This window comes from Cibotium barometz, chromosome 48 (genome assembly GCF_041138505.1).
Source record: "Cibotium barometz isolate CiBa-2024 chromosome 48, ASM4113850v1, whole genome shotgun sequence".
Classification (NCBI taxonomy): Eukaryota; Viridiplantae; Streptophyta; class Polypodiopsida; order Cyatheales; family Cibotiaceae; genus Cibotium; species Cibotium barometz.
In genome coordinates this window covers 35,572,720-35,587,446 of record NC_141093.1, presented here as the reverse complement: position 1 = coordinate 35,587,446, position 14,727 = coordinate 35,572,720, and the positions used below count along the sequence as shown (strand labels likewise).

The 14,727-nt window shown below is 40.4% G+C and overlaps 1 protein-coding gene across 1 annotated transcript; it reads left to right on the top strand.

Moving 5' to 3' along the window:
• The first annotated feature begins 5,468 nt into the window (after positions 1–5,468).
• LOC147611118 (uncharacterized) lies at positions 5,469–9,316 on the top strand. The gene is made up of 3 exons (XM_086785778.1): positions 5,469–5,736; positions 5,979–8,609; positions 8,812–9,316. The coding sequence occupies exon 2, from the start codon at positions 6,005–6,007 to the stop codon at positions 8,411–8,413; it is 2,409 nt and encodes an 802-aa protein (XP_086641904.1). The 5' UTR covers positions 5,469–5,736; positions 5,979–6,004; the 3' UTR covers positions 8,414–8,609; positions 8,812–9,316.
• Positions 9,317–14,727: the final 5,411 nt, after the last annotated feature.

Sequence of the window (14,727 nt, the reverse complement as noted above, 5' to 3'; positions counted from 1 at the left end):
AGAACATTATGTACACACATGCTTTTATGTATTGTTGTGTGTTCTCAACATCTCGTTAGGTAAACTTGTCATGTAATCTTGTCATCTTGTAAATTTGCTTTGGAATATAATGGAAGTTTTAGATCATAATATGGTGTCTTTGTGAATGAGTTATAATGATAGTGGCCCATGGTGTCTAGTGCTCAACATCTCGAGGTGTGACAGTAGAGAGAGAAAGAGTTGACATAGACAATAAGAGTAGAGAGAGAAACCGCTCGCCTCAGCACCAAAAAGCGCTCGCTCAAAAATGCTCACCAAAAAATACATCCCAAGAGGAAATAAAGCATGAATTACAGGGGTAATAGTGAGGGCAATAGCAAGGGTTTAGCAAGAGTGAGTAAGGCTAATAGCAAGAGTGGGTTTATGAGGAAACAAATTTCTAAAAACTATAGGATTACTACCGCTATACAATTATCCTATAGAAGTGACATCAAATACAGTTGTTGAAGGTAAAATGTACAACATTTTATATAATTCTAGCCAAATAATGTCTTAACAACTGGTCAAAAAGTTTTTAAAAGGTCTTCAAAAAACAAAGGCAAATCTACTCAGATGAATTATTTTCCATGATTAAAGGGATGACATGAGAATCACATATTTTTAGGTTATTCAAACCATTTTTTTTCTTTGAAAACATCATACTACATTTTGGGCATATATTGGAGGCATGCTTACTATAAAATAAACATATTATAGGCATGCTTATTTTTTGGGCATATTGTAGGCATGCTTATTTTTGGGCATATTGTAGGCATGTTTATTATAAAATAAACATGGTCTCTTTAGCTCTTAGGGTCCATCTATTAACCCCGTCAACGTTGGTCAAATGCCAATAAGGTCAAAGGGTTTACATCAAACACAATTTTGTGCAAAAGAAATACTAACAAGTAGCGACTTGATCGATGAGTGGTCTAAGGGACACCAAGGATTCATCGATTTAATCACCAAATTGACTGAATTTGGACCACTTACCAAAATTAGTGGTTTTCATAAATAGCAGGTGGGTCCAAGAGAGGTCACACAAGTGCCCTCGATATTAAGGGTAGCACATAATTAAAGTTTGGGAATGTTGGTAATTTAAGCTTATGGGCACCATCACACCACGGGGTTAGGGGTGCTCAAGATATGTTCACATTGTCATTTCAACATCTACATTGACTAAACACGAGGTCTCTTGATGACAAATGTGTAGAATTGGATTGCATGATGCAAAGCCATTTCATCTTGGTTTGTTAAATGATGCTAATCTGCCCACCAACTTCTTGTACTTCTTGATGTCAACTAGTGGTGAAGAATCCCCTGCAAAAAGCATTAATGGTCATAGAAGCTCATGACAACACTAGGATATGCCCGATAATGTGACATTGGCTTATATATCTTATAGATCTTAGCATACAACAATATTATGATATAATGTGACATTGGCTTATATATCTTATAGATCTTAGCATACAACAATATTATGATATAAGTGAGTGGAATGCAGAAGCAAAGATATAGAAAGGGGGTGGAGCTTGTGAGTTTGAGAGCACACCTTGAGTATTGGAGAGCACAGTGAGAGAGAATAACATTAGAATTTTGGGAGTTGGGAAAAAGTCATGTGAGGTGCAATGTGAGGGAAATCACTCCCATATCGTGATAACCTTGGAGAGGAGTAGATGCAAGGCAACATCATCACCATTAGGAGGAAATTTGGAAAAGAGGAGAATAGGGCTAGCTTGAAAGTTGTAGAAAACAAATTAGCTTCATTGCCTCACTACTAGTAGGGGGCGATTATAGGGTGACTATAGAGAGTGATTACAGGAGGAGGGTCTTTTTATAGGGCCAACAGAGGGCCTTCACAAGGCCTTTGCAAGGCCTTTGTTAGGCATGACTGTTTCCCACAAAAGGCAAGAAAGCCTAAAACTCTTACACCTAGAACCTTGTAGTAGTGGAAGGTGAGCACAATCATCAAAATCTTTAAGGGTGGTTACACCAGTCTGGTTAGGAAGAGGGAGAAGGAATGTGATGGGATAGGAGAATGAGTAAGTAGCTTCGTGTTGTTGACACTACATAGTAACTTGGCAATAGCTCTTCTAGGGTACAGATAGAAGAGGGAGGAGTGGGTCACCATCCCAACACCCACTGGGGACATCTCAGGTCTTGTCCAACCGTAACACAACATTGTAGCCACTTGGCACTAGTGACCATGAACCCTGAGAAAGACATTTATGCTCTCATAGAGGAATCATAGAGACTGGGTTAACACCATCACTACTTGGGTATTAGATCGTGGTAAGAACACTTTCTAGATGTTCTAAGAGATAACACCATTTTGGAGGAAAAATTTATCTTTGCATTCAAAAACAATTTACTTCAAGCCAATGTTATTTCTTGATTTTGAAGTCAAATGTTAAAAGATAGGGTAAAACAAAAAATGCTCATGATCAATGCAGAAGTCTTTTTTCCTCTTTATGCTCTTTCAATGATACAAAATAGTCAGTGCATACTATGCTTGTAATATGCTTTTTAGGTGACCCATGGCTCTATAAATATTTTAATATTAAAATAATGTAATAGTTCTTTGCACAAAAATAACTACTTATTTAAAATAAGTAGTTAAATATTTTAATATTTTAACTACTTTTAGGTGACCCATGTCTCTATAAATATTTTAACTACTTTTAGGTGACCCATGTCTCTATAAATATTTTAATTTTAAAATAATGTAATAGTGCTTTCATTTGCACAAAAATAACTACTTATTTATTACTATATAGTTTCATGGCTCCTTTATTGCTTTTCGCATGGGTGCACTCCAAGGAGGGTTTACACATGCACCTACAAACACTCACAACAATGCATGGAAATGTACAAAGTATAAAGGATTGTCAACATCAAATGGTCACTTCAAGCAAAAGAAGTAATAAACAAATTTTAAAGCTCATACTAGTTTTGACCGTTGTAAGGAAAATAGTAATATTCATGATAAGGATGCTCATCGATATGTTGGAAAGAAGGTACTATTCACTAATAATCTCTATTTTAGCATATGTAAAGCCAACTTTTTGGGCATTTGACATAGTACAAGTAAGTACATTAAATTCCCTGAATTGTGTATGTGTATATGTGTGCATGTGTATGTATATGTGTGTGAATGTGTATGTGTATATGTGGAAAACATGCACACACAAACACACCCCTCGCACACATACAAGAACACAACCACACACACAAAAACATGTGCATGTGTACACCCCTATAAAAGATAATCAATAATGAGCATAGAGTAAACATAACTTTGATTTTCACAGCTTCCTTTCCCATGAATTTGTTGTTCAATGCAAATTTTAACCAATTTGATGAAAAACTTGTATAAGGTTCTCTCGAAGAGGGTTTTGCTTCTTTCTAGAAAAAGCACTTGTAAAACGGAGACAAATCCATGGAGCTTGTGATTCTCTAACCATGGGCCTAAGAACTATCTAAGAGGCCACATTTGACTTTCAAGGCCCACCTCCTTGAGGAATTATAGAGTCACATACTTGTTGAGTGTTCAAAGTAAGATATTTTTTTTAAATGATTGACATAGAATGCAATAAAATACACTTCTTTAAGGAACAACATAATGACTAGATAACTTGTTAACAAGCTTGAGAAAGCACATTATGAGATAGATAAGCTTGTCAACTTTCAATGCAAATGAAGTTTATTACATAACGACAAGCATTGTTCAGGAGGATAATATTGTTAAGACATGTAATAATATTAATGTTATCTACATAGATTACTAAAGTAGAGGTATGCCAATAGATAGGGGCATGGAAAAGTGTAGGGAATGTAAGGGGAGGGAAAGGTTGACATAGATGAGTTCTTCAAAAAATTCGCTGGAAGTAAAAAAGGCAAATGTGCATGAAATACATAACAAGTATGAAGCCCTAAAAACTTAGTAAGTGGAGAGTACCTACAATAACTCTGAAAACTAGGAAAATGGAGGGTAGGTGAATTCTTTCTCGATGGTGCCACATTTGGTGATGGAAAATGTGGTGTAGTGGTAGGGAAGTGTTATGGGCCACGTTTGAGTGTGGTGAAAATGTGGTAGGATGGTCCACTAGGCATTCTCCTTGTGATTAAAGCCTTAATCTTGGCCTTCACTTGGAGAATCATGTGGTCACTTTCCATGCACAAGGGATTATCCTATGGTATGAATTGTGTTGCAATGCAAGTGGATTCCAAGATTGTCATCTCCCAATTGTTAGATGACATCAACCATGCAGGTTACATCTTTGAATCTCGATAATCACTTGCGATATTTTCTGTGAGATGCTCTTCCATGCCTTGGACTCTATTAAAACCATAGATGTTGCTTCAAATCCATATGGTCAAGTTTCCTTTGTTTGGATTCCTCTCCAACTCCATTTTATATGCCCTACTTTAAATTTATGTGAAAGACCTTTGACATAGCATTTCTATATACCCCCCCATTTAAAAAAAATTCGTGGGTAATAAGTGTCTCAAGCTGCATCGTATTTGGTAGGTGTCCACTAGTAGTTAGAACTTGGAACCTTAGCCTAGTAGTTAGAGCCTTAGCCTCCACCTTGGAGATTGTGCTTCAAACCTTGGATACCCTTCTTCTTGTGCATTTCCCATGTAGAAGGGGTGGTTTCATATAGTATGAACCGTGCTTCATGCAAGTGTAATGTGTGTTCATTAGACATACCCCACTCTCTAGGCACCATCAACAATAGAGGTTGATTTTCTAGATCATTGGTGGTGGTGGCAACTTCATTACCCTCGACTCTAATTTGTTGTGGGGGGCTTTTGTGCCTTGCTTCGGATGCCATCAACCATGAAAGCTAACTTCTATGAATCTTTGTTTAGAAGACCCTTCAACTTGGCCTCACGTGTGTGCCATTGTGATTTTGTGCAAGAATGGTGTCGACACTAAAGCTCTATGTAGATAGTGGGTAGGTGTGTTATATGTCCCAACGTGAATAGCTACGTAGGTGGTGGGGATGAGGTGAAAGGTTAGAAGCGAACATGTGGATGTAGAGGGGCAAATGTTTTGGGCGAGGGGCTTTGCTGAGACCTTGCAAATGGGTTGAAAAACATTAGAGAAGTTGTGAAATGTTAATAGTTTCTCATTGATTGGCTTGTCGAGAACAAAGAAGAGTGGGTCTGCAAACCTCGTCTGTTAGTAGTTGTCACATTGGATCTCTTGTGAGCATAGTCTTAAGTGTTTGAACGGTAAGATACAAATAACACGAAAAGAACGGTTGCAATTGCTTGTTGTGAGTGCTGGGAGAAAGGAGTGTTGGGGGTGTGAACCCTGCCAACAAACACATAAAGAGTAAGTGACCTGTATTAAGGGCCAAAAAGAGTAGAAAGAGGATTTATTTTGATGACGTCAAGAGATTAAACTGTGATTAAGGATTTTGGGTTCACACTTAGGTGGGCGGAGTAAAGTTCAGGTTTTGGGTGGTCGAAGCACTTTTTTATGCAGTTTTTATTGGGGGACATTTGGGGACCTGCAAGCTAGCTTTCTGGCTATGGCGATAGCCTCCTGTTAGGGTTTTTCTGCACAGAGACCCAAGTTGGCTATGGATGCGGCTGCGGCTATGGCTGTGGCCTGCTGAGAAGGCTTTTTCTGCACCACGTTTTCATCACCGAGCCTTCCATTCTGCTTGATTTTTCGGTTTCCATCGCAAGCTTTTCGAATGTGTAAGTTTTTTCCCACCCCTTCCCGATCTGTTTCTTCTTTTGATTTCTGCAGTATTCGCTGGATCGCTCTTATGGGGGGCTCCTATAGCTTGCATTTTGGGCTTCTCGAAGCCTAGGGCTTTCCAGCTTCCACAAAATGGAAGTTCTTCTTCGTTTAGGGTTAGGGTTCAACCCTGTTTAAGACCTTTCCATGCTTAACCAGCTCTTTGTTTGTGACATTTCTTTTGCATTTTGGTATGCAGAGCTCAGAGAAAGGGGCAAGAAAGGCATGGAGTGCAATAAAGATGAAGCTTTTAGATCAAAGGGGATAGCAGAGGCGAAATTTCTGCAGCACGACTTTGTTGGCGCGAGAAAGTTTGCTCACAAAGCAAGGCAGCTTTTTCCTGAGCTAGAAGGGATCCCTCAGTTCATATCAGTCCTGGACGTTCACATCGTAGCGCAGAACAAGTTGCAGGGTGGGGAGACCAACTGGTATGGTATCCTGCAGGTTGATCCCATGGCTGATGATGGTACCATCAAAAAACAGTACCGAAAGCTTGCACTGCTCCTGCATCCTGATAAAAACAAGTCTGTGGGTGCTGAGGCTGCTTTCAAACACATCTCGGAAGCTTGGGCTGTCCTCTCTGACAAGGGAAAAAAGGTGGCTTATGACATGAGATGCCATGGCAAGATGTCGCCTCATAGTGTTCGGGTTTCTCATCAGAAGGATTCTACAAATGGTTTCAACAATGTAAGCAAGCCGCCTCCACCTAATAATCCGCCCCCATTTGTGCCACAACCTCAACGGAAAGCTCAAGCTCGGCCTGCACCGCCACCTCCACCGGCGCCTCCCAAACCTCGCCCCCCACCTCCGATTGTGCCCCCCATGCCAGATGCAATGACTTTCTGGACTTCATGCCCATCATGCAAGATGCAGCTAGAGTATCAGAGGATTTATTTATACAAAATATTATGCTGTCCCATCTGCTACAAGCCATTCTCAGCTAAAGAGATTGCACCTGTCAGTGGAACAGTATTATGGCCGCCGCCACAAGAGAAACACAGCTTGAGGATGGATGATCATACCAATGAATTCAAGCCTCCATTCAGGAATGATAGTTTCCCATGGCGGCCTTTTGGAAATGTCCCTTTTGGAAATCTCAATGTGGGGCCCATGGCCCACCCAATTCCAAATGATGGGGCACAGAAGACGGCTCCAATGGTTCCTATGAGAGCGAGGAAGGAGACTCCTGAAGTCCAAGTGAGGGATAAAAAGGAGATTCCAGAAGTTCAAGCAAGGGCAAAGAAGCAAACTCCGGAAGTCCAGGCACAGAACCACCCAGAGCAGAAGCCAAAGGGTCAGAAAAAGAAGTCGAAGGAGGAGCTTAAAGCCGAAGCGGCTGCACATGCTAAGGAAGTCTTTGATCGTTTAATAGCTAAATCAAAAGGGGTGATTGAGCAGAAGCTATCAGCAGAGAAGGAAAGAAAGGTGGCAGTAGACGGTGCGGATCAGCTACCGAAGTCAGGCCAGGGGACTGCATCCAGGCCAAAAGTAAGCCCAGGTAAGACTGTCCTATCTAAATCACCTGAATCTAGTAATCCGAATAGTCAAGGGAAGGAGAACAGGGACTCACAAGAAGATCAGGATGTTGTTGATAAAAGTAAAACCATGGGTGTGGGAAACCCTGCATTGGCAAGCCGTAAATCACCAAGGGGCAAGAGGAGTACCGCCACACTTGACCACGATACACAAGAGGGCTCGCCCTCTGTTAAGAAGGTAAAGGAAGACACAGAGGTTTTGTTGAATGGAAGAAATGTAACAGGAGATGGAGATCGTGCCATGGCAAAGGAAAGGGGAAATTCAAAGCCACCTCAGGACTTGGGCAGAAATGAGGCTTTTTTGAGAGGGTCCTTGCCAGGAAGCCCTTCTTCCTGTGTGAACATTGAGTTGTCCAAGCATGCAATAGTCATGGACTTGAACTCGATGCCTGTGGTTGATGATGCTATAACTGTGCCAGATGCAGAATTCTATGAGTTTGACAAGGATCGTACAGAAAATCATTTCTCACCAGGTCAAATATGGGCTGCTTATGACGACGATGATGGAATGCCCAGATACTATGCAAGGGTCAACAAGGTTCTCTCAGCTCAGCCATTCAAGATACAAATTGCTTGGCTAGAGCCACGGTCCTCCTCTGATGAGACACTGGCATGGATAGATTCTGGCTTCTCAATTACATGTGGGGATTTCAAACTTGGGAGGGCACTCATTAGTGAGCATATCAACACATACTCACATCTGATGAGTTTTGAGAAGGGTCAAAGAGGAGGCTTTAAAATCTACCCTCGGCAGGGGGATATATGGGCTTTATACAAGGACTGGGACAGCTTGAAAGTCAAAGATGAAAAAACTGGTTATGTAATGGTGGAGGTCATTACAGATTTCAATGATGAGGCAGGTGTGCAGGTTTCTAAACTTGTAAAGCTTGATGGGTTCAAGACACTCTTTCAAAGGCAGCCTGGGGAAGAGTATGTAGAGTGGATCTCCTCTCAGGATCTCAGAAGGTTTTCACATCGGGTCCCTGCTTACAGACTCACGGCTGAACAAGCGGCTGGGATGCATGAAGGCTGCTGGGAGCTTGATCCAGCCTCAACCCCATTGGATCTAATAACTGGAAATGCAGGTGGAATAGGTTAGTAGCTGCTTTTCAAGCCCAAGTTTGACAGGCAACTGGTCTCCTGTTTGTATAGTGTCATTGGTACTGGAGTGCAGAGATGTAGTGTATATGATATTGCTGTACCAAATACACATCAGTCAGACGGTGGAAACCTCGATAATCACCCATTTAAGGGGGTGTATCTGTAACCAACTTCTAAAACTTTCAGGAAACTTGGTAAGTGTTATCTCATTTGTTGCTCTTTGGGGATTTGTGTTTTCTTATTTTGGCTTGGTTTTTTTTTTTTTTTTTTTTTGGGGGGGGGGGGGAGGGGTGGGACTGATTTGGGTTTATGAAGACGATTGGAGGTTGTCTTTTGTACAAAAGCAAGATCAGTTCTTTTTTATTTCTGAACAATTATTTACTTGTTCCCTCACAGGTTTTCTCTCAAGAGTACCAAGCATATGCCATGAAAGCCATGTCATGGAAAGCTAGCCTGATGTGTATATCTCAGAAAACAATATGGTCACCTCCTTACATGAGCTTGTATTTGCTCAAACAATGATAAAGCTCACATTTTTAGATGATAATTAAAACCTTGTAATGCAGGGTTTCATTAGACAAATGATCAACATGCCGTGACAGGATGGGCACAACTGGAACACTAATACTTACTGGTTAACATCTGGACTTCCTGCATGCTTCACTGGCAGGATGTGAGTTTTTTTGAGAAGAAAACCTTTGGTTTGTTGTTTTAGTATGTAGGTGTAAGCATGGTGTTGTATGCTTTGCGTAATGACAGTCGTACCAGCTAGCTAAATGATTTAGCACAGTGTAGCTCTACGGACTTGTTTCTGTCTCTTGATGTGGGGCTGACTGTGTCTGTAAAAGCACTGCTCTCAAAGCTACTCTTTATCAAGCTAGGAATTTTGTGTCTGTTGGCATCTGGCTTCTGTACTTGATCCACCAAAACTTGACTGTAGCCATTGTGTTCCGTTGTACGGTGCATGGTCACATTGCAGTGATTCTAAACAGGGCGTGCAGTGTAATTGGCAGTGTCTTTCTAGATTACAGCACTTAGTGCTTTACTCAGCTGTTACCAGCACTTACTGCTTTACTCAGCTGTGAAGGCTGGCCGTATCTCTTATTGGACACACTCAAAAAAAGCCATGGAATGGGATAAATTTTAACAAGGTGAGAGAGAGAGGAGCTGTGATAGGTAGCTGTTCTATGAATGGTATACCAAACAAGAATGTTTCTTAAAATTTATTGCTGCTATTGCTCTTGCAACGTTGTTGGCATGCAATTGCTATATTACTTGTGACTTCCTTTTGGTTCTAAAATTGATTAAAAGATAATTTGAAACAAACAATATTTGTTCTCAAAGTAGACTATCTCGTGTCCTATTATAGGTCCAAGAGAGATTTCCTCTTCCAATTTTAGAAGCCGACTTTTATATAGAGTGTGAAGGTGACTGTTTTCTCCAAACCATACAAGCAAGCTATTAAATAGAATACGAAGCCGATGATTTTCTCAACACTTAAAGATGTTAAACAATGTAACCTTGAGCACTTTCCATGTCCAATTTATGTTGAAAGTCAATGATTAACATCATCATTATTGTTGCATGGTAGCTAGCTCTATTTTGTAAGGTTCTCTTTCCAAGGAGAAGCTTATTTGCGTTTGGGTAGCATAAATGTTTGGTAAATTTCAGTTTAGGCACTAGATGGTGGCCAATTGTGATGAGATGGTTGAAGGGATGTCTTAACGTAGGTTTGGCGTCCAGCCAAATAGGCTATACATGCAAGTGGGAGCAAGTATTTTTATATTAACCATATTAAGGGTAGAGGGAGTTATTCTTGGAACACTATCCTCGGGTTTTGGGGTTGAACATGCACCCAAAAGATGACCTTCAATGGGTCTGATTGTAGCGCTAAGACATATGATCTCTTGTTGCATCCTTCCAATGGGGTATCATCTAAGGTAATGGTCTCTTTTATGAATTTCGGCATGTGTATCTTGGTGATAAGAATTTCTTTATGGAGGAGGAGATCTTAGTAGGTTGCTTTTTTTATTAGCGATGTGTGTACAATGTGGATTGATGTGGATGGATGATGTGGATTGATGTGTGTGAAATCTGTTTTTAAATGATTCTTTTATGTCAAGAATGTTGGGAAAGTATTTTGATCATCTTATGATTCAAGTCGTGGAGACCTATCTGTTAAAGTTGCAACTGCTAACGGAGAGTCAACGGAGGACGTCTCGCGTAGCAAGCTCGGTCGAGGTCTTGATCAGCTTCGGTTTAAATGGTGAGCTTCCGGTACAGTGGATGGGGGACCAAGGAAGCGGCCTATGAGTGAAGTGCTAGGTGACCTGCGAGACGAAGGATCCTAGAGGGTGCTGACCATACGGTGCTCAGGCTTTGGGTCGTCGAAGATACCCACAAGTACGTCGGGAAAAATATTAGAACAAGGAGTAAGAGTTGTTTTCTGAATTTGGGCATGGATTTGGTTGATTGACCTTGCTGGTCCTCAACGGATGAGTCCATGGCTCTTTTATATGGATCTGTTGGTTGATCTTGCTGATCTTCTACGGAGATTCCATCAAGATATTTTTATGTGATTATATTGTCGGGTACTATGAGCTCGGAACTATTGAAAAGGTCCCTGAGTGAACAGGTGGTGAGCGTTTTGGTTGCCAATGATGCCATAGGTACACCGATGAAGAAATGAATTGGAAATTAAGATTCAACTAGATAATTAGAGGATTATGATGATCAATAACACTATGGTTTCATTAAATGATTATTTTAAAGATTGTTGAATCTGTGAAAAAGACAAGTTCATATTGGGTGTGTAAGTGATGTGACTAGTTTTATGTTTGCATGAATATTCGGCTAGGGGACCTGGAAACTCTTTTCCCTGGTACCCAGGACAAAACCTAACCAAATTCCTAATTGGATTCCATCACTACAGTGGTTGGCGGGCGGTTGGCTAACCCATGGCACTGGATAGGGTTAGGCTGCTAGACTGATGGATCCATAAATCGAGACTTAATTTCTGTATAGTAGGATAGATGAGGTAAATCCTAGATAAAAATTTGTTATATGGAAAAGAATCAATGGTTGTGCCTCTCAATGAGAAAAAAAGCGTTGGTCTCTATGATCCAAGTACAATCTTTTCCTTGATCTGACTATGGGACTTACGGGCTTGATCAGATCAGTTCAGTTAGTTCAGGCTTTTGACTACGTTAGAGAAAAGTTATCGTGGAGGAATCGCCTGTGCTTTCCAGGCAAGGAAACTTTTTTCAAGTTCAGTTTTTGAAGAACAGATAGATTAGTCTCTTGTTTGGATATCCGTGGGCGAGGAGAAGCAGTAAAGGGTTGTAATTTTGTGATAAAATTCATACAAATTGATATTCAAACTGAAATTCGTAAATTGGTAATTGGGTCTCCAGATGGAAGTACCGCAATTGTATGGAATCTCTGACTTGCTTGAGGCCTAAGCATGATGGTATTTACCTTATAGTTCCAAGGACCGTGACTATACCCGTATATACCGAGGGTATAATTGTAGCTCTTTACTGACAGTATATACGAGTAAATCTAAGATCTTGAAATTATAAGCTAAAATGCTGTCCAGAGATGATGAATTCGAATGTGGTTGATATGATTTTAAAATTCTGGTTGAGAACTGATGAGTTGAGTTGAATTTTGATTGAAAAATAATGATTCTTGAATTTTGATTGAAATGTATTAAACTGAGCAAAACTACATGAGGATGAATGGGACGAGTCCCTGTGATGATGTTCGTAGACTTCAGCAAATCACTATGAGATTAGTGGATTGTACTGACAGATTGCTGCTGTTAATACTTAACCCAGTGGATCAAGTTAAGGGGTGTCAAATTAAAAATCTGTAAAATTGAAAATTTTCATGAAAGACTGTTCAGATAGAAATTTCGGTCTAATCGACTATTATTGTGATAAGGATTTGAATGTTATGATCTGAGTGAATTGTTATCTAATGATGAGTTTTATATAAGGGATCTTTATCCCAGGATTCTGTTGGGTTCTCCAGACTATAAGGAATCCTAGAATCAGTTGGATCTTAAGGAAATGAATTGTCCTCTAATGTTGCGAGATGAGGACATCTCTTGTTTTATGTCAAGAATGCTGGGAAAGCATTTTGACTGTCTTGTGATTGAGGTCCTGGAGACCTATCTATTAAAGTTGCAACTGCTAACGGAGAGTCAATAGAGGACGTCTCATGTAGCAAGGTCGGCCGAGGTCTTGACCAGCCTCGGTTTGATTTAAATGGTGAGCTTCCGGTACAGTGGATGAGGGACCAAGGAAGCGGCCTATGATGAGCGAAGGATCCTAGAGGGTGCTGACAATATGGTGCTCGAGCTCTGGGTCGCCGAAGATACTCACAAGTACATCGGGAAAGATATTGGAACAAGGAGTAAGAGTTATTTTCTAAATTCAGGCATGGATCTGGTTGATTGACCTTGCTGGTCCTCAACAACGGATGAGTCCATGGCTCTTTTATATGGATCTCTTGGTTGATCTTGCTGATCTTCAACGGAGATTCCATTTGGATATTTTTATGTGATTATATTGTTGGGTATTATGAGCTAGGAACTATTGAAAAGTCCCCTGAGTGAACAGGTGGTGAGCATTCTGGTTGCCAATGATGCCATAGGTACACCGATGAAGGAATGAATTGAAAATTAGGATTCAAATTGGATAATTAGAAGATTATGATCAATAATACTATGGTTTCATTAAATGATTGTTTTAAAGATTGTTGAATTTGTGAAAAAGGCAAGTTCATATTGGATGTGTAAGTGGTATGACTAGTTTTATGTTTGCATGAATATCCGGCTAGGGGACCTGGGAACTCTTTTCCCTGGTACTACCCGGGTCAAAACCTAACCAAATTCCTTATTGGATCCCATCCCTACAGTGGTTGGTGGGCGGTTGGGTAACCCATGGCACTGGATGGGGTTAGGCTAGACTGATGGATCCGTAAATCGAGACTCAATTTCTGTATAGTACGATAGATGAGGTAAATCCTGGATAAAAATTGTTCTATGGCAAAAAATCAACGGTTGTGCCTCTCAATGAGGAAAAAAGCGTTGGTCTCTATGATCCAAGTACAATCTTTTTCTTGATCTAACTATGGGACTTACGGGCTCGGTCAGATTAGTTGAGTTAGTTCAGGCTTTTCACTACGTTAGAGAAAAGTTATCTTGGAGGAATCACCCGTGCTTTCCAGGCAAGGGAAGTTTTTCCGAGTTCAATTTTGGAAGAACCGATGGATTAGTCTCTTGTTTGGATATCCGTGGGGTGGGCGAGGCCCCGAGTGTGGGACCCTGCCCCGTGCAAGAAGTGCGATAAATTAGTCTCTTGTCTGGATATCCGTGGACGAGGCCCCGAGTGTGGAACCCTACCCCACGCAAGAAGTGCTACTTCCGCTGCTAGCACCCTCACATTCGTTGCATAGTGGGGTCAGGGATCTTACAGCTGGTATCAGAGCAAATTGGCTAATGAGGATCAACTGAGAAGCCAAAAATGTCAAAAATTTATGAAGAAGCAGTAAAAGGTTGTAATTGTGTGATAAAATTCATACAAATTGATATCCAAACTGAAATTCGTAAATTGGTAATTAGGTCTCCAGATAGAAGTACCACAATTGTATGGAATCCCTGACTTGCTTGAGGCCTAGACATGATAGTACTTACCTTATAGTTCTAAAGACCGTGACTACCCGTATATACCGAGGGTATAACTGCAGCTCTTTACAAGCAGTTTATACGAGTAAATCTAAAATCTTGAAATTATAAGCTAAAATGCTATCCAGAGATGATGAATTCGAATGTGGTTGATATGATTTTAAAATTCTGGTTGAGAACTGATGAGTTGAGTTAGATTCTGATTGAAAAATAATGATTCATGAATTTTGATTGAAATGTATTAAACTGAGCAAAACCACAATGAGGATGAATGGGACGAGTCCTTGTGATGATGTTTGTAGCTGGAATGACGTTAATGACTTCAACAAATCACTATGAGATTAGTGGATTGTACTGGCAGATTGCTGCTGTTAACACTTAACCCAGTGGATCAAGTTAAGGGGTGCCAAATTAAAAATATGTAAAATTGAAAATTTCCATGAAGGACTATTCAGATAGAAATTTCGGGCTGATAAACCATTATTGTGATAAGGGTTAGAATGTTATGATCTGAGTGAATTGTTATCTAATAATGAGTTTTATATAAGGGATCTTTATCCCAGGATTCTGTTGGGTTCTCCAGACTATAAGGAACCCCAGAATCAGTTTGATCTTAAGGA